The sequence below is a fragment of the Pygocentrus nattereri genome, chromosome 21 (assembly GCF_015220715.1).
Source record: "Pygocentrus nattereri isolate fPygNat1 chromosome 21, fPygNat1.pri, whole genome shotgun sequence".
Lineage (NCBI taxonomy): Eukaryota > Metazoa > Chordata > Actinopteri > Characiformes > Serrasalmidae > Pygocentrus > Pygocentrus nattereri.
Genome location: NC_051231.1, coordinates 23,847,116 through 23,865,960, shown reverse-complemented (window position 1 = coordinate 23,865,960; position 18,845 = coordinate 23,847,116). Strand labels below are relative to the sequence as shown.

The following is an 18,845-nucleotide window of genomic DNA, read 5'->3' as shown; positions in this document are numbered from 1 at the left end:
ATAGGAACCAGAGGTATACAATGTCTACAATACAAATATAGTCACTTTATTTACTATTCAAATCCACCAGTGAACCTATGAATCATCTGAGTTTTTAACTGTACTGTCGATGATGGTAAAATAATAGTTCATTAGGAATAAAAAGGTTTTCTTTGGGGACCAATTTGCCTTAGAACACCCTGCATGTATCCCTTCAGCATGAGTAGGATAAAATACAATGTTTAAAATATGTTTTAGTCCAAAACCTTATTACAAAACTACCATAGAACAAGGTCTCTGTCAAAAAGCAATATATTTGTAAACCTTTCAGGTAATCACTTTCTGTGAGGTGAGCTTTTACAACCAGAACGATTCTGACTCTGTAAGCGTCTTTAGAACGAGACCACTCTGAATGACTTTGCAGAAATATTAAGCATTTAATTATACTGAAATTTTTGAGAAATCGATGGAATTCCCCTTTCAATTCCTGCTCTATCCATTTGAAGGCTGAAAGTGTTCTGCTATGGCTCTGCTCTCCGCTAGGAGGCGCTTTGCTCACCGCTGTTCCAGCTCAATGCCTGCGTCATCACTAACCACGAGCTGCTGTCAGAGTACCCTGTCTGTCTTAGGGAAGAAACAATGACGACGTCAAAAAGTCGTGCGGTTTTTACAGCTGTATTTGTGGCTTTGTCGTACTGTTAAAAGTCGCTGTTTTATGTGTCTAATGGGCGCATTGCCTATTTTGTTGTGCACGTCGAACGGCAGTAATTCCCTTTAGCCCCACCGAGCTAGCTGGCTATGTAGCCCGAGAAGCTAACAATGCAGGAGAGGAAATGATAAACGCCTTCAGCAATCACTGCAGCGACTGTCAACCAGGTAAAACAAACACTGCAGCAGTCCTTTTCCCATTTCACTCCTTTACAGGTAGCCATGTGGCTCAGTTTGCTAGTTAACCTTTACAGTGGGCTACTTTAAAAGCAGCAGCACTCACTAACGTTAAATGTCTTAACAGCTTGCAATGTATAGAGTACCGAGTTCATGATATGCTGTCATACTGTAGGACACTGTCGCTGCTGCGAACGGACCTGTTTTATTTCTGCCGGTCTGCTGGGTTAGTTCAGTAACATGAAGAGCTTTTGTGTAGAGATCACAGTATAATAATTGACCTAGTTATAACACATAAATAGTAAAGTAAAGTAACATGTATAAAGTATAGTAAAAAACCTCCAGTGCTTCCATCGTCTATTATCATAGAAACTGGAGGACGTTATGCATTCCTCCCCTCTTTTTGGGAGCCTTTTGTTCTAAAATAAAAAGCAGAAAACTCCAAAGGGACAGGTGTGAGCAACAGCAGAACACGAATGAATGAAATTACACTTGACAAAAGCAACGGGGAACGAATGCAATAGGATAAGGTGAAATTTCTTTTCATTTTGGCCTGTTGTTTAAAACAAGCTCCTTGCTGCTGAGTGACCAGATTAAATTATTCTGTATACTGTCCAACCTGTCCAGGGTGTTTCCTGCCTTCCGCCCACTGACCGCTGGGATAGGCTCCAGCACCCAGAAGGATAAGCGGAGAGCAGTACGGTTCTTTGCTCAGATACACCTAACTCAACTCCTCTGTTAATTGTCAGGTTTAAAAGGCGTCTGAGCAAGGAAATCACCAGACCATTCTGGACACTGGCCCTGAGCTGTTTCTGCTCAGCTACAGTAATGTCATTTATTTCATCTGCTTTCTCCCAGCTGTGACATCATGAATCTCGTCCGCCTCGTGTGCCGCCACAAGACGGCCCTGGCACTTGGCGTCCTCTGCTTCTTTGCTATGGTCCTCCTCTTCCTCGCCAAATGCACCTCGGAGACGCTGAAGCCGGCTGACTCCCCAGGCATGGCGCCACGGGCGGAAGCACGACATGAGCGTCCACCAGCTCCTTCACATGCCAAAGAGCTTTCCGCCTTCTTGGTGGTCCTCATCACCACAGGGCCCAAGTACACGGAGCGGCGCAGCATCATCCGCAGCACCTGGTTGGCCAAATCAGACCCAGATGTTCTCGCATTATTTGTAATTGGCACTGAAGGCCTGCCTCCGGAGGACATCCAGAACTTGAGCACGGAGCAACTGCGGCACCACGACCTCCTGCTGCTCCCAGATCTCCGTGACTCTTATGAGAACCTGACGCGCAAGCTCATCCACATGTACTCTTGGCTGGACCGGAAGGTGGACTTCAAGTTTGTTCTGAAGGCGGACGATGACACTTTCGCTCGCCTGGACCTTCTCAAAGAGGAGCTGAAGGCCAAGGAGCCCAGCCGCCTCTACTGGGGCTTCTTCTCGGGCCGTGGCCGCGTCAAAGCAGCTGGTAAATGGAAGGAAAGCACCTGGGAGTTATGTGACTATTATATACCGTATGCCTTGGGTGGTGGCTACGTGCTTTCCGCGGACCTGGTGCACTACGTTCACCTAAATGCTGCTTTCTTGAAGACATGGCAAAGCGAGGACGTTTCTCTGGGTGCCTGGCTGGCCCCCGTTGACGTGAAGCGCCTGCACGACCCTCGGTTCGATACTGAATACAAGTCGAGGGGCTGCAGTAATAAATATCTGGTCACGCACAAGCAGAGCTTGGAGGACATGCTGGAGAAGCACCAGACTCTGCAGAGGGATGGACACCTGTGCAAGGAGGAGGTGAAGCTCCGCCTCTCGTACATTTACGACTGGAGCGTGCCGCCCTCGCAGTGCTGCCAGCGCAAAGACGGCATCCCTTGACCCACTCAAGATGTTTGTTGCTATTTATTTATTTATTTATTTATCAATCTATCAGTGTTGTCCGTGCTTGACCAACCAGCAGCTTACATGGACCTTTTTTTGGGGGGGGTTTCTAAGTTTACATTCCGTGCGGGAAATTTAGAAATGTTTTCTTTTTCTAAATCTAGTTATGATGACTGAGCTAGTTGCTTACTCTGGATGTGTAAAACTCCTTGTCTTTGTCTTTCTGACATATTGTACAAGGCTTTGGTATTATTATTGTTATGGTATAAAAAAAGGCCTTGAAGAGAAATTATTCAACTTCTGTTACACCTTCTTCCCTCCGCCTTGCTAGGCACAGATTGTTCAACCAGATGTTGTCTGTTTTGATAACAAATTCAATGCTGATTTCACTTGGAACCAATAAGATTAAACTTGTAAACAAGCAAGCGAGCTCCATAAAAATAAGCAGGCCATATCATGTGTTAATTAGTCAAAGCTGCTAAACCTGGCAAACGGAGACTCGCTCCCTTTTTTGAGTGTTGGAAGAATTAGCTGTTCAATGTAAATGCTTTATGCCAGCGTGCCCTCACAATAACCTTCAGATGTTACTACTGAGCAGTAGATTATATCTCTGTCAGTTTATTAAATGTTTTTTTGCTATGTGATGCTGCTGATTGTCATTTTATTTTAATATACAGTCATATAAAAATGACTGTATATGTATAAATATGATAACAAGTCCACATCCTCTACAGTGAACACACTTCTACACGTTTTAATGCACAATTACTGTTTATTTGCTGAAGTTAACAAACTGGGTTATAAATGAAACACAATGTGGCATGTGTGCAAATGTTATGGCACATTTTATCATATTTATGCATTAAAATGTGCAGTAAAATGCCATATATAGGATTATTCTCAACAGTTAGTGTTTTTTGCATGTAGAAACAGCATATAACAGTAGAATAAATACAAACAAGCACTGATGCGGTAAAAATGTTTTAAAAGTAAAAGGAATTTCCTGTAAAGTAGAACACAGGTTTGGTTCTGGGCTTCTCGATGCACTTCAGGCATCCTATGGATTTGTTCAAACCAGCAGCACTACTGTTTTAATTTAACAAAGGCTTGATTAGTCAAACTGGTTATTGGATGACAAATGCAAATAATATCAGGCTGTCACAAGAAGAGTTGGTTATTCTCACAAGGATAAATGGTTACACAAACACATTAACATACATAAAAGCACTACTAGCTGCTGTTTTAGTGTTATTAGTATTTATTCTGAGCAATTAAATTCTTATTATTTACGTATGATTCTCTCAGGTGCCTAACACTTTGGCACAGTGCTGTACAAATTAAACCAGTGGAAAAAAAACTAGTATGACAGCATCATAAACATTTATGCTACGTCTATGGTTGTTCAGTCAGTGTCTTCTGACTCTTTATTTACTCTGATGGTTGGATTGCTTAATTATGATAATGAACCGTTATACATTTGTTCAAAAGACATTACAAAATGAATCCAAATAATTGAAATTTATTTATTTATTTAGTAATAATGTACGAAAGGTATGATGATGGGCTTTGCTTCCTCTGAGGTCCTACTAGTTGCCCAACACTCCGACACGTCTCAGGTTGTCCCTCACACGCACAAATTCTGGCATGTTCCTTATCTCCTCTTGCCTCTTCTGCTCCTCCAGTTCATACTGAGGACAGAGCAAGATCTCACATTAGACCACAACTGAAGACGAGGAAAAATTTTTTTTTTTCCAAGTTCCTATTTTTGTTTTTTTTGTTTTGTTTTTTTTGTTTTGTTTTTTGTTCTTTTTCCAAATAGCGTTTCATTCCAAAATGCTGAATATAGGCCTACATTTACAACAGATTGGATGTGTAGTTTGGAAAAGAATACAAGCTGGTGTAAAATGGAAAACTGACTTTTATTTATCTAATAAAGGTGACATTAATGATAGCATTGCTATTTCTTGTGTGTGTTAAGTTGAATACCAGCAACATATATCATGAATAAAAATGAACTGCATTTTGGAATGAAACCCTTTGTGTCATTTGTTGGTATCGTGATATTGGCCTTTGCAGTACTGATATCAGATCAAGGTATTCTTGTAATCCTGAAATAAACTGGTCATATCACTAGTTCACCAGTGCTTTTAATATATTGCAATTCCATAATATATTTAATGTATTGTAATCCCAATATAACTGTAATACTATTAGTAGTACCATACCGTGCAGGCCTGTCTTTAAGCGCACCTGACTCAGAATGAAGATCTGACCGATACAGATTTTAATGGGCTAATAATTCTGAAAACCAATAATATTGGCCAGTGTAATGGTATACTTATTGAAATTAGAATTTTTCATAATAGTTTTAGTTAAACCTATGATGACAATCCTGGTCCTGGTCTTGGAGATCTACCACCCTTTAGAGTTCTGATCCAGCACACCAGGCTGTAATTTTCAGATGGCCCTGAAGGCCTTCAATACCTGGATCAGGTGTATTTGATTAGGGGTGGAGCTAAACTCTGCAGCGTGATAAATCTCCAGGACCAGGATTTCTCAACCCCTGGGTTGTGGCCAGTGAACACAAGTGAACCTTGAAACACCCTCTGGTGGTCCTCAGATCAATTCTGAGGGGGTACCAGTGGTCTACACTATGCCTGCAATGACAGTCAGCCATAAAAATATAAAGAAGTGACTTAACAATAAAACAAATATGAAATATTTTGAAATGGTAAACGACATTAATACAAAGCCTGCGATTTGCCCGTTTTTTGCCTTTTGACTCTAAAAACCAAACATTCTCCCCCAGTATTTCTGCTGTCTACCAGCAACACTTCAAAAAGAAACTGTTGTAGAAAAATTCCACTTAATTTGCTTCCATTCTGTTGATATTTTACGTTTTCTGATGTATTCTGCATACTGCAGGAATGGATACACTGTGCTAAACAAAATCAGCAAAAATGAAGGTTTTAAGTAAAAAAGCAGAGTTTTTAATGCCTACTGGTGACAAATGAGGTGGAAAATGTTGATAACCCCTGGTTTAGACTAATATGATTGTCAGTTATACTGTCAAGTGAGAATTGTGAAATATGACTTTTGTCAATCTGTGGACACAATTTTTTAAACAGAAGGAAGTCTTAAATAATATGAATATTCTAGCACTAGGAGAGGGGCTACCCAGAATTATTTGTCGTTTTGGTTCCAGCATTTATTAATGCCAATACCAGTGGGGTCATCACTATTGACCAATATATCAGTTGGTCTCTACTCAGAACCTGAATGGAGTAAACACCTGAACTGTTGATTAGTCTTGTTATTCTTCTGTACTGTTGTCTACAGTTCTCTATTAATATTGATTGTCTTTTGCACTTAGTAGTTGCCTTGTTGCAAATGTATACATAGTGAATGAAAAAGAAATTTAGTGATCAAAACAGTCCCTAGTTTTCAGTGCACTGAGCACTTGATCAATGGCTTTATCAGCAACTGACAGCCATCCATTATGTCAACTGTAGTCTGCTGTTGCTGAGTGGTAGTTCTGGCTGTTTTCAGAGCGGTAATTGGAGGTGTAGGTTCAGTGGTGCGAGGCCGTCATACCGCTAGCAGTCTTTGCCGTCTCTTGCGTAGCTCCTGCTCGAGGTCAGTGAGGGGTCGCAGGGCCTGTTCCCTCTCTCTGTGTTGCTCCAGCCTCCTCTGCTCCATCACTCTCTGCAGCTCTGACTTCTCACCAGGCAGCAAACCCCTGCAAGCCCATCAGGGAGGAAGCCAATTGGAAGCTCATTCACACTTTTTGCATTGTTAACCCAAAAGGCACTCAGAGTCTGATGGCTGCTCGGTTGTTATAAGTCAAGTCAAGTCAGCTTTATTGTCAGTACTACAATATGTACAAGACATACAGTGTACTGAAATTGCGTTACTCTCAGACCCCATGGTGTAACAATAACATTAAATAAGCAGTAAACGGGAAAATTTAAATAGACACTAAAAAACACTCATCGTAAAAATAAACATTAATTGTAGAAAAATGGAATAATTAAAAATATTATAAATATAAGAGGTCCTGAAATGAACACTAAAGTGACATAAGTGACAAAAGTAATATGGATGTTTTTTTGTAAATATCAAAACAAATTTGAATTATTTGTACTCGTATAAATTGATACTCCTGGTATTTTCCTGAAAAGCAATGAAATTATTGGATGTTTTAGAAGAGGATTTGGCCTAAGGTTGGACTTAACATGCTATTATAAGTAGCTACCGCTGTTTCAACATCTAGAATATCACTATTAATCTGGGTGATGTGACACATAATATCACACCTCTTCATCTGTGTGCCCTGACTTGCCCACTGGCAGCTATATTTTACATTTAAAGTATATGTGATAATGACTGTGCAGTAAATGACTGTGACACGGTTCTGTGTGAATATTTTTTGCCTTTAATTTAGGGCTTTTTTTTGTAGTTAAACACCTTTGTAGTTTGTCTGGATATACGACTAAATGATCTACTAGAAATAATACAGAATAAAAATCAAGATGCAAAGTAGTTCTTACTCCTTTTAACCAATCTGAAACCTTGCTGAAGGATTTAGTGGGTTGCTTTTGTTTTCTCTCAGGGTCAGCAAGTGCTGAGTGTAGGCTCATTGCCCCATTTAACCACATCAAAAGCGGCTCAGAAAGGCTATGATTTGCTTTGGCCCAGTGCGAAGAGGTCATGCCCCGGGTAAGAGGCTCTCCCTGATCCCTGGGATTGACCCCTCAGACCACCAGCTCAGGCTATGTTCTGAACTCACCCACAGATAAACAAAACACCACCTTCGTCATTAGCTTGAGGAATATTTAAGTTTAATTAAAACCTGGCCTGAATGGTCAATAAAGCTTATTGAATGAATGCAGTATATAAATGTGTGAGCTGTCAGGAGTTCAGCTGTCTTGTCAATGGTATGCAAAGGGTTTTGTTGATTTTAAAGTTAAAACACATTTATGCATCCTCTTCAGGGTACAAACTTAAATACGTCATTTTTCTGCACATTTTTGCATACAATTACTATTTATTTGCTGAGTTTAACAATAAAAACATGAAACATTTTATATATGTATATAAATGTGCCATTTATTTTTCACACTGTATTAAATTCAAATGTGCATAAGTGTGTTCTCTGTAGAGGATGTGTACTTACTTTCACTTACAAAAATCAACAAAACATGCCATTTGATCATGGGCACCCAAACTTTTGCATACGGCTGTATTTGCAACACTCTGAAAAATATAATTTCACGATACTTGAAGACATTTTCATGATGGGTATCATGATCACTGGCATGCAAAAGTATAGGATCGCTATTTTTCCTCATGTAAAAACAAACTTGTTATGTAAAAATGATTCAAATATGCTAATCCTGTGCAACTTCATAGGTATCAAATAATTAGTAGAAAGCTGTTGAAATAAATAAATAAATACATTTCCGGTGTGTCCAGAATGATGAACAAATCTAAATTTGGTTCTGTACAAAATGAAAAGTTCTTTGATATTGAAAATGATGTTATACTGAGTTTTATATCCAAAATGCCCTTGTATTTCAAATACAAGAGTACTATAATAGTTAATTGCAACATGTTTCTTATTTTCATTTAGTAACTTATTATTGTTCCCATTAAATAAATAATAGAATAAATCATCCAAAGTATCTGCTGGTGTCTAGTGTAAAATAGTTCGGTCTCCAGTGAATACATTATTACATAGAAAAAGGATTAATTATATTAGACTGTATGTGAGGTTTGCAAACAAGTTGTGAAGTAATAGTAAAATAAAATTGGTAAAAATAAATTGATAGAACAAGATGGTGTCATGATGGCTGACATCCAATCAGCTGCATTTTAAACAGCTATTATGCACTGGTTGTTGTTTATGTATTGTTTTGTATATCTTTTGATATATCATCTATATATTGATGGATACAATTTTTCACAATATTTTCTGCTAGGTTTATCCCTGTAGCTTACTTACAGCTTGTTTTAATGATTCAGCCGTTTTTTCATCAGGCAGGTTTGATGCATCCCCCTTAGAAATGCAACCAGATTATGGTTCAGTTTGCCTGACCAATGCTCCACATTCTGGTCATTTATTATCATATATCATGATAACAACAGCCTAACATATTGTCATATCAGCCACCTTTAAATGCATGGTATGGTGCATGGCTAATGATCACACATTGCTATATTAATATCAGCTTTTAAGCTGTGCAGTATCTCTCATGCTCTGCATTCACTGGTGTGTGCTAAAACAAAGACAGAGGTTCCGGAAAGATATTGGACAAAATATCAAACAGTCAGCATTCCAGATGCTGAATAAGCCGCAATGTTCCAGACACTTTTAATCCTCACTGACACTGACTGTGTATTATCATCAAGACCACGCTTCATTTTGAGCAGAAAAAAGACAGGGAAAAATACATGGATTAACTCACCATCGATGGCTGACGAGGAGCTCTCTGTGCAGACCTCTGTGGCTGGGGGACTCCAGTATGGGGTTAGATGGTTTCTTGGGCTGAATGAGATCATCCTGGCTGTTCATCATCTGCTGATGTGTTACAATCTCTGAATTTGAGTTTTCTAACACACAGAAAGAAAGTCTTTGTTTATAATGTTACACTGAGATTGTCTAGTTTTCATCATTGGTTATAAACGATCATGAAAATGATGACGATTGTAAAATAATACCTGCTGTGGGATTTCTGTGTACCATGCTCGTTGAAATCACCTTGATGTAGAAGAAAGAAGCAGAAAGGTGAAATTATTTGATTGTACTTGTGTTGTGAGCTAAATCTTCATGCCTGTACAAATTATCTGTAAAATGCTTTAGGTCTGCGCTTCCCAACCTGGTCCTTAGTAAACTGGAAGATACACAAATCATTAGGAATCACACACGCACACGCACACACACACACACACACACACACATATATATATATATATATATATATGATTTACTTAGTATAGTATTAAAATAGTTTTGTAGGGGTGGATGATATGGTGAAAATATATCATCATAATACTGGAAGACACTTTCCCGATACTGATACCACTTATGAAATTTAGTTTTTTTTTTAGGTTTGCAAACATGTTCAAAACAATACAAAAACAAAACAGTAGTGACATTTGAAAAAGGCTGTGAAATATTGCACTGCATTGATCTTCATTCTAGGAAGTAAAAAAATCTAACTGTTGTAAGATAAATTAATAAAATTAGATGATATCATAATTCGCTGACATCCAATCCGCTACTTGTTACTATGCAGTTATGATACAAACTCTTTGTAATTGCTGTAAATCTTTCGTGATTCATGGTTGTTCAGTGTCTGTATGATTATTGTGTATCATGATAATCATAGCATATCATCATATTGCCCACCCCAATCATTATGTAACTGCAGTAAGTGTGATTCAAATTGCAGGTGGGTCAGTCACAGATTCAGCACACATGTCGAGAGCAATGTCAAGAGTAATCACTGTATATGCTGAAGAGGTTTGTCGATTGGAAGCTGAAGCTTGCGTAAAAAGACATGGACAAAGTTCCTGAAAACATTAACAAAGCCCTTCGAAATGAGCACAGAACTGAGCGAACACGTCTTTGACCCACTTTCAGCAGATGGGTAATCTGTCTCAAAGCCGATATTTAAGCTGCAATTTGGAAAGGACCTGTAAACGAACCCAATGGGCAAAAAGGCAAAATCTGCTTCAACACACATGAAACTAAAACCTAGACCTATGATATGACCTAATATCAGCTCGTCCCAGTGTGTCTGCTTTTATCCGTTCAACACAGAGTATTTTCTTTAAATAATTTAAGACAAATTTGCCAAAATATGCAAAAGTCAGAGACCCTTCATTTATTGTATTTTAAGTCAAAACAATCATTTAGATGTTTCTGAGGAGATCGGACATAAGTTGGTCCACTTGAATAAAGGAGGGAGTACAAAAAAAACAATTCCAATAATGATCAACAGCTACAGAGAAAATGGGACTCCGAACAACTAATACAAGACCTGGTAGACCACCAAAACTGTCACCATCAGATAAACATTACTGTGAGAAGACAGCTCAACACTATGGGTCTGAAAGGATGTGTAGCTGTCAAGAAGCTGTTATTGAAAAAAGAGGTAAACTGGTAAATCAATTAAGCTACTAGTATTGCTTGACACTGGACTGACCACACCAGAGTCCAGACTTCAGCTTCACTGAACATGTTTAGGATTTCTTGGATGGTGAGAAGCAGAAAGTGCACCCAACTTCTAAGACTGAGCTTTGCAGGTGTGGAAAAATATCCAGATTTCTTTTAAAAACTAAAAGTAAGTCTCACTAAAAGAGTGCAAGCTGTAATTAAAGCCTAAGAGCAAACACACTAAATACTGAAAGGTGGTCTCTGACTTGTGCCCAGTACTGTTACTGACCTATTGGTATTTTAGTGGTATGCAGACATTTAATTAAAAATTACAGCAAGTGGACAAAGGGTGTAAGATAAAAACTCTAGCTAAGGAAATACACAGTCATACAGACCTGTATTACGTCTACTGGGCCATGACTGACAGATAGACAGTCATTTCATTTGCCTAAGGATTACCGCACACACAGTCACGCAATATCACTTCATACCTAAGCAAATCATATCCTACCTTTTAGTAACTAAGCTAAAGCATTATTTTAATCCATTTACATAATGCAACCTAGCAGCAACCTTACCTGTGTTGTGTAGTATAACAGCATAGTTTTGTTTCACCAGGAGCTACCAATGGGGTCTTTGCGCGCATATAAGCACACGCTCTCACAGACAGCAGTCCACAGGAAATACAGTTTACAGTATGGAAACGTTGAGTATAAATGAGTGGAGCCACTCAGCAGATGCACATAATGACATTAGCTGTGTAATCACACCTCTGGCAGGAGGAGAAACCAGGCTCAGTCATATTTAAGACGCAGCAGATGGTGGACTGCAGGTGGGAACCTGCTTTAGAGCCAATCCTGAAACCCTGCACACACCAAACCCATTTTATATTATGAATTATTTCAAACAGTTATTTTTCTCTGCTTGTGTTGGATTTAATATCATCTCTTGCTATAAACACAAACACAATCATCCACTCCATTCATTGCTCTGTATATTACAGTGCCCTGATTGCCCTTCCTCTCTCTGTCTATATATCTTTTGCCTTTCTCCATTAATCAGTGATGACTTATAGTTTAACAGCTAAATCTTCAGTTCAGGTCATAAATGTTGTATCATTTGATGACCAGTCTATGAAGTAAAAATGATCTATATTATATTAGTTCTCAGAAATCCTGAGGCCTAGATGTTAGAAGGCTATATGGTTCTGTACTATGTAGTCGGAGGGATGGACAAAATAATGGGGGTAAAAATACACTATATTACCAAAAGTATTCGCTCATCTGTCTTCACACACATATGAAATTGAGTGACATCCCATTCTTAATCCATATGGTTTAATATGATGTCGGCCCGCCGTTTGCACCTTTAACAGCTTCAACTCTTCTGCAAAGGCTTTCCACAAGGGTTAGGAGAGTGTTTATGGGAATTTTTGACCATTCTTCCAGAAGCACATTTGTGAGGTCAGACACTGTTGTTGGACAAGAAGGCCTGGCTTGCAGTCTCCGAAAGGTGTTCTATTGGGTTGAGGTCAGGACTCTGTGCAGGCCAGTCAAGTTCTTCCACACCAAACTCACTCATCCATGTCTTTATGGACCTTGCTTTGTGCACTGGTGCGCAGGCATGTTGGAACAGGAAGGGACCGTCCCCAAACTGCTCCCATAAAATTAGGAGCATGAGAAAAGTCTGAAAATGTGTAACCTTAAAATTGATCACTGCTCAAACACAGTTTGAGCTGAAATTGTTGAACCAGTCACTACCAAAACGGACAAAGTTTCTGAAGTGTTATGATTGTTTTGGTAGTGACAAATTTCGATGTTCAGTCATTAACATTTTGCAGGCATTTTGAAAAATCAATGCAATTCCACAAAATGGAAATAAAAAAGTCCAATAACTGTAGGGGCTCTTTTATTTTTCATACTGTATTTCTCCATGCTGCTCTCTCTCTGTACAGCAGTGACATTGAGCCCCTCCATGAACTTCCCCTAATGCAAGAACATTGGATTTGCTCTTATACAGAGGCTGTGGATCCAGCACGTGAGTGCGATGCTAAGAAGGTAGGCCTACGCACTCAGGCACACTGCCATACTCCCTGAAAGAGCAGCTTCCAAAGAGATGCAGACAGCAGCTGACTACACCGTATGTATTCTCACAAGTGCCAAGAAAGCCGTCTGTGGTCATGCCAGGACCCTCCAAGCATGATTAAGCATGAAGGGGACACAGGCACTTGTCTCAGAGTGCCTATCAATTGCATGCTGCAGTGGTTTTGATAGCGGTTGATGGTGTAATATAATTATGTAATCCACTGGAGCATTCATCGTGGGAAGAGACAGAGCTACACATAAGCTGACATCTGTGGATGTACTGATAGATACAGAGTTGCTAGATGCCATGAAGTAAAGTGTTTATGGGCTAATTGTATACGCTCATGTTGGTCCATGATGTTCTTCATTCCTCTACAATATCTTCTATGCTTTTTAGAGGTTTTTTTTTTCTCATGTGCAAAACAAAAGGTGGCAAAAACATTTATTTCAAGCAAAACTGTAGTAGAAAGACTTCTGGTTCCATAAAGAACCATCCAATAACCATCCATACTAGTAAATGAGATATGCACGTAGGAAGAACCCTGTTGACATTTTAAGGTGAATTCCATCAGTTTTGGCTTTGATTTCATTAAACTGTTAAGATTGTGCTCCATTGTTCTCCATTGTATCAAGCCAAAATTATGGTAGTGATAGGAACCAGACATCTGAAGCATTTAATAGCTTAATATATACTTCAAAACAGTTTCAAATATTTGCATTATGGACATCACAACGCCTGGGTCCTATCACCACCACTGTAAAGAAATATGAGTCAGTAGGTTCTTCTACAATGCACCACTTGACATCAAATCACTCTGAATAACATTACATATTTACCATTAAATTAGGCAGAAATGTTCAAAAATAAGTAAATGTTATGTACCTTTTTATAGTGCATTCAATGGAGACAGCATCCCTGCGCATTTTATTCAGGAGTCAGATCGAACGCTGTCTGTGCTCTCTTTGTATTCAAATGAATTCAACATCCCATTAGCCTCCTAGTGGGAGAAGAGGTCAAGATAAGCAGATTACAATTTTGTTGTGGATAAGTGATCTTTACACATCTAAGCCCTTTAACATTGTGCTTTTGATAATTCATTGCTCCCTTTGCCTTTATAAACATATGTTAAAAATATAATGTATTATATGCAGAGGTGGGTGATTTCTAATCTGATTTACTCCAGTGACTTAAGAACCTTATGCTTTGGCATCGGCCACATGCTCAGCGTTTCAAGAAGAGGCCTTGGAGGCGTGGTATGCAAACTCACTGAAGAGGACATTTGTGGCTGTTGTTGGTCATTAGGTGTGTGTATGTGTTGTTTGTGTAATTACAGACTGACTGTCTAATAGAGTGGACAGTGAGTAGACACAGTGTTTAAAAAAGTCCAGCAGTATGCCACCACCACATTGGTGTCACTGCAATACTGAGAATGATCCACCACCCAAATAATACCTGCTCTGTGGTGGTTTTGTGGGGGTCCTGACCACTGAATAACAGGGTGAAAGGGGGTTAACAAAGTATGCAGGGAAAGAAATGGACTACAATCTATAACTGTAGAAGTACAAGGTGCACCTATATAGTAAGTGGAGCTCATAAATGAACAGTGAGTGTAGATACAAGGTAGGTGTACTTAATGAAGTGGGCAGGCGGTGTAAATGCCAGAAAATATCAGCATGTATTAAGACTGTAGCAACTTCAGTACAGTATTATGTACAAAAAAAAGACAAGAAAAAAAACCAGTTAAAAATGTTTGAACTCTTCCGAAGGTCTTTTGTTGAAACAAGCTCAAATACCTGAAGTCAAATGACTTTTCTGAAGTTCTTAAATTCTGGGCTCTAAATGAGAGCTCATTATCCAAACCACACCAGCCTGTGTAGTATTTAATACACATAAAGGACTGAAGATTGAATCGCATTGTGTACTGTCATATCCCTTACATGTCTTCTTTCAAATTCTACACCATCAGAGATCATAACTCTATAAACTACTTCAGCTTGATAACAGAGTACACATGATGGCTTGGCCTTAATGTTAAAGAATGACATTTTGGGAATGAGCTCTGGCAAAATCACCAAAACAGGTTTCATTTAAGAGACTGACCGTGATGCAAATATGTTTTAAAGTCATAACACGTTCTCCTTCTGTACTGTGCCATATTTCTAAGAGAACTGCTTTTACTTGCTTAAGGACAGGCAGGGGTGTTGTGAGAGGAAAGCTGAAAGATCATATTATTGGTTCATATTATTTTTCCATGCCCACTGGTGCATGGTGATGTGGTAAAAATTTCGGACGATGTTTTACAGGGCAAAGGCCATTACGTTCTGATGGAAGACTGCATTGGGAGAAAAATTAGTTTTAATTTTTTTTTTAATGAGTAACATGGCACAAAATGTGTCTTTTAAGAAAGAACACCATATGCATGATAATTTCTTGCCACGTTAGCGTGTGAAGTCTTTTATTTTGCTGTCTTTTCATTTGTTAGTGAAGTTCGCAGCAGGTTCCCTACAGTCCCTTCATCCAGGAAACTTCACCGAGGCTGCTGATGTTGATTTGGAATGGAGGCTGATTATGAGCGGCGAATCGACACCAGCTAGAACCAGAGCCTCATTCTGAATTAAAGAAGAACACACCGCTGCCACCATGACAAATGGTAGGTCAATGAAAGAGGGCTCGTTTCGATATAAGGCTGTCATTTTAATAGCTGTCAGAAACGGAGAGCAGGAAGCAGCTGTAAGCTAGTTCGCTAGGGAGCGTTAGCCTACGGCTCGGCAGGCTAGCGCTAGCTGCCTCGGTCTGGGCTGTTTGTGTGGACGTGGCTTGTTTTGATGTAGCCGTATGTTTAAGTACCGTCTCAGCCATCAGCCAGGCTGTTTGAGACCCTCTGTCAAGTACTTAGTAAATGTGTTGGTGAAGTTTGGAAGGAAATGAGCGAGTTTTTGCTGCTGGAGGAGCCTTTGTAGGCATACACGTCATCTGGTCTGTAAAGGAGAGACGGTTCGCTAGCTAGCTTTGCTAATTGGGAAATTAAATATCTTGCAAGGTAATTTTAACTCTTTAGTATTTTAACTAGTCAATTTCATGTCATTAAATACTGCTCCTTTGTCCCAACACTTCATTTAATTGCTGCATTTATAATAAATATATATTTAATCGGTATATTTCTTACGTTGGACGAAGTGTGCAGCTAAGCATCTAGCTAACTAAGTAACCAGCCAAGCTAGCTGTCTCACCTGTGGCTGCCTTGTAGACTTCTGAACCTGAGCTACATCACAAGTGCGTGTAATGATTTGTGTCTTTTAATCCGTAACATCTAACTAAGTTTAAAGTGTATGCTTCTTTGTCTTTGAACAAACGAGCATGTGTTTTAAACCATGTCTAAGCCCTTTCATGCAAGCTGTCCATGTAAGTGGACAATTGATTTGAGGCCATTCTCCTGTTAAATTAGAGATGGTTAGAAATACTGTAAGCCAGGTGTGATCTATACTACACATTTGGGTAATATTTCCATTTAGAACGGAGTTTCATGCTTAAAAGTTTCTTTGCATGGTGCATTGATTTTTCAGATTGAGGGAGAATGTGTTGCATGTGGTTCTAAGTAGTACCTTTTTGAAAAAAGTTCTTTACAGCACCAAAAAAGGGTTCTGCTAGTGTCACAATGTCAAGTGTGTAACAGTTGAAGAACCCTTTTTGGTCCAACAGGTTTCGGCCTGAAAGAGAGCATTTACCCTCTACTTCCATTTCTGTCCACAGTATACTCCTTTGACGGTATCCTTGTGTTTGGGCTTCTCTTCATTTGCACTTGTGCATACCTGAAGAAGGTCCCTCGTCTGAATAGCTGGCTTTTGTCAGAGAAAAAGGGAGTGTGGGGAGTCTTTTACAAAGGTAAGCCATGTTTCTGCTTACTTGGTCCTCCCCGAAGGTTTCAAATTACCCTGAGTTTTCTCTCAGTGAATGATGTTATGTGCCTGTAATACACCTTGTCCAGAAGTTTGTAGACACCTGTTCATTCAATGTTTCTTCTGAAATTAAGGGTAATTTCCCTCTGCTGCAGTAACAGCCTCTACTTTTCTGGTCGGGCAGCACTAGAACATTAGAACATTGCTGTGAGGATTTGATTGATTCAGCCCCAAGAGCATTAGTGAGGTTAGGTATTGACATTAGATGATCAATGGGTCTCATCCCAGAGGTACTGGATGGAGTTCCACAACTTAAGAGAACGCAGTTCCACTGCTCCACATCCCAATGCTGGGGGGCTTTATACCACTCTAGCAGATGCTTGACATTGGGTGTGGTGACATTAGTCACTCCACAGCATTTCATTCTATTGTAAAATATACAGAGGCCATATAAACTCTGTTCACTTTACAGTAGCTCTGTTAGAAGGGGTGTTTGGATCCTTTTGGACATAACATGTAGTGGTCCGGATCATAATCATTCCCATGTTTATTTTCCTCCACAGCTGCAGTGATCGGAACACGGCTGCATGTTGGCGTGGCGCTGTCCTGTTTGTGTATGGCGTTCTACCTGGTCTTTCTGAAATGACATGGATGGAGCAGCAGAACGGACACTGTTTGGATGCTGTGCCCTGGAATGCCAATAGAAACGGGGCACAGGCAGATGTTGCCATCTACTGGTGAGGGTGAATATGGGCTCTGCTCCACTCTTCCAGTATGTGTGTGGCCTCCGTACACAAATGTATACGGTTCAAACTGCTATAATGAGCTTATTCTTCACATTTTCTGATATAATAATTTACCATAGACTTAAGTCAGAGAAAGGTGGCACTAGGTCAGTGTAAACGAGTTCAGATTGAGGGTTGACAAAATGAGCTTAATTGTAAAAAAAAACTTTGCTATTTAATTTTTTGGCCTGTACCCGTGTAGAAAGTTTTTTCACTTGAACAGGTTGGCTCAAAATAACGAAAAACACTATCCTTTTTTCCTTTCAAAATTATTCTCCAATCAAGTCACTTTGTGGGGTTTTGGCTTGGCCGTACAGTTTATTAAATCTTTTTTTTTTTTTTTGATCACAGCCTTTTTGTAAATATACCATCTCTTAGCAAAGCCATGAATTACAACTAAGTTATAACATCCTGCTCAGAAAAGCAAGGCTTGCTTATATTAAACACAAGGAAGCTCTGTGCTGTTGGAGAAAATGGAGGCCTTTGAGACTAAAGTGAAAAAAGTCTTAACTACATTAATTTCCCTTCTTTTGCATTTGGATTTGCACGTGACCTTAATATACCCTCCCACCATGCCTGTTTCACACACTGGTCAGTGATTGGCTGTAGTAAGTTCTAATGGGTTGCTCCTGTTTTTCTGTAAATATACACAGCCATATATTCTTCAGAAGGATCGATACAACATGTGTACTGAATGTTGATATTTGTAAATATATGTGATAGTAAATATATTACGGAAAACCTTAAACATCTTAATGATTGGGATGGGGTTTTTTGTTCTTTTCTAAAGCAATACTTTTCTAACGGAGTTGGATTGTGTTGTCTCCTTTAGTCAATTGCAGATCTAGCAGATGTAAAACAGTTCAGAAAGACTAAACAAGATCTGCTCCAACAGTTCACATATTTAATATGTTATCACTTAGTAAATGCCAAAGTGGTCATAACTTTGATGTTGTTGTTCCGATAAAACGAAGACTCTTACAGTGAACTCCTGTTATTTACAACTAGGTGGCAGTTACACTCATTGTTTTGTATGTAATTATAAATCCACTGATGGCTTTCTGTGCTGTGCTGTTCATATGCTGGTTGATATCGAACGGAAGGTTTTGGAACCCTTTTTGTATTTAAAATAAAGAACATGCACCCTTTCATGACATGGACCTCTCAGTGTGATGCTG

The 18,845-nt window shown here is 39.3% G+C and overlaps 3 protein-coding genes across 5 annotated transcripts; 2 read left to right on the top strand and 1 right to left on the bottom strand.

The window, feature by feature from the left end:
- The first annotated feature begins 538 nt into the window (after positions 1–538).
- b3galt6 (UDP-Gal:betaGal beta 1,3-galactosyltransferase polypeptide 6) lies at positions 539–3,342 on the top strand. 2 transcript variants are annotated; one of them, XM_017712763.2, is made up of 2 exons: positions 539–855; positions 1,614–3,342. In XM_017712763.2, the coding sequence occupies exon 2, from the start codon at positions 1,733–1,735 to the stop codon at positions 2,735–2,737; it is 1,005 nt and encodes a 334-aa protein (XP_017568252.1). In that variant the 5' UTR covers positions 539–855; positions 1,614–1,732; the 3' UTR covers positions 2,738–3,342. The 2 variants fall into 2 exon arrangements, with proteins under 2 accessions (XP_017568252.1, XP_017568244.1); XM_017712755.2 differs by having other exon boundaries at positions 540–855; positions 1,723–3,342.
- A 901-nt stretch (positions 3,343–4,243) lies between these two features.
- LOC108436340 (protein FAM107B) lies at positions 4,244–13,972 on the bottom strand. 2 transcript variants are annotated; one of them, XM_017712780.2, is made up of 5 exons: positions 13,869–13,972; positions 9,461–9,500; positions 9,208–9,352; positions 6,335–6,479; positions 4,244–4,428 (listed from the first exon to the last, which is right to left on the bottom strand). In XM_017712780.2, exons 1-5 carry the CDS (start codon positions 13,881–13,883, stop codon positions 4,327–4,329), a joined length of 447 nt encoding a protein of 148 aa, XP_017568269.1. In that variant the 5' UTR covers positions 13,884–13,972; the 3' UTR covers positions 4,244–4,326. The 2 variants fall into 2 exon arrangements, with proteins under 2 accessions (XP_017568269.1, XP_017568263.1); XM_017712774.1 differs by lacking the exon at positions 13,869–13,972 and adding an exon at positions 11,480–11,665.
- A 1,510-nt stretch (positions 13,973–15,482) lies between these two features.
- Positions 15,483–18,827, top strand: tmem167b (transmembrane protein 167B). The gene is made up of 3 exons (XM_017712791.2): positions 15,483–15,636; positions 16,737–16,868; positions 17,446–18,827. Exons 1-3 carry the CDS (start codon positions 15,627–15,629, stop codon positions 17,526–17,528), a joined length of 225 nt encoding a protein of 74 aa, XP_017568280.1. The 5' UTR covers positions 15,483–15,626; the 3' UTR covers positions 17,529–18,827.
- Positions 18,828–18,845: the final 18 nt, after the last annotated feature.

What these genes read in the sequence shown, in the direction of transcription:
- b3galt6 (XM_017712763.2), top strand. Translation starts at nt 1,733, where the DNA reads ATGAATCTCGTCCGCCTCGTGTGCCGCCACAAGACGGCCCTGGCACTT.
- LOC108436340 (XM_017712774.1), bottom strand. Translation starts at nt 11,503, where the DNA reads ATGCTGTTATACTACACAACACAG. An exon ending in TGTTATACTACACAACACAG is followed by an intron (nt 9,501 to 11,479) that starts GTAAGGTTGCTG and finishes TTCTACATCAAG; the next exon opens with GTGATTTCAACGAGCATGGT. An exon ending in CTCCTCGTCAGCCATCGATG is followed by an intron (nt 6,480 to 9,207) that starts GTGAGTTAATCC and finishes ATGGGCTTGCAG; the next exon opens with GGGTTTGCTGCCTGGTGAGA.
- tmem167b (XM_017712791.2), top strand. An exon ending in GTGGGGAGTCTTTTACAAAG is followed by an intron (nt 16,869 to 17,445) that starts GTAAGCCATGTT and finishes TTTCCTCCACAG; the next exon opens with CTGCAGTGATCGGAACACGG.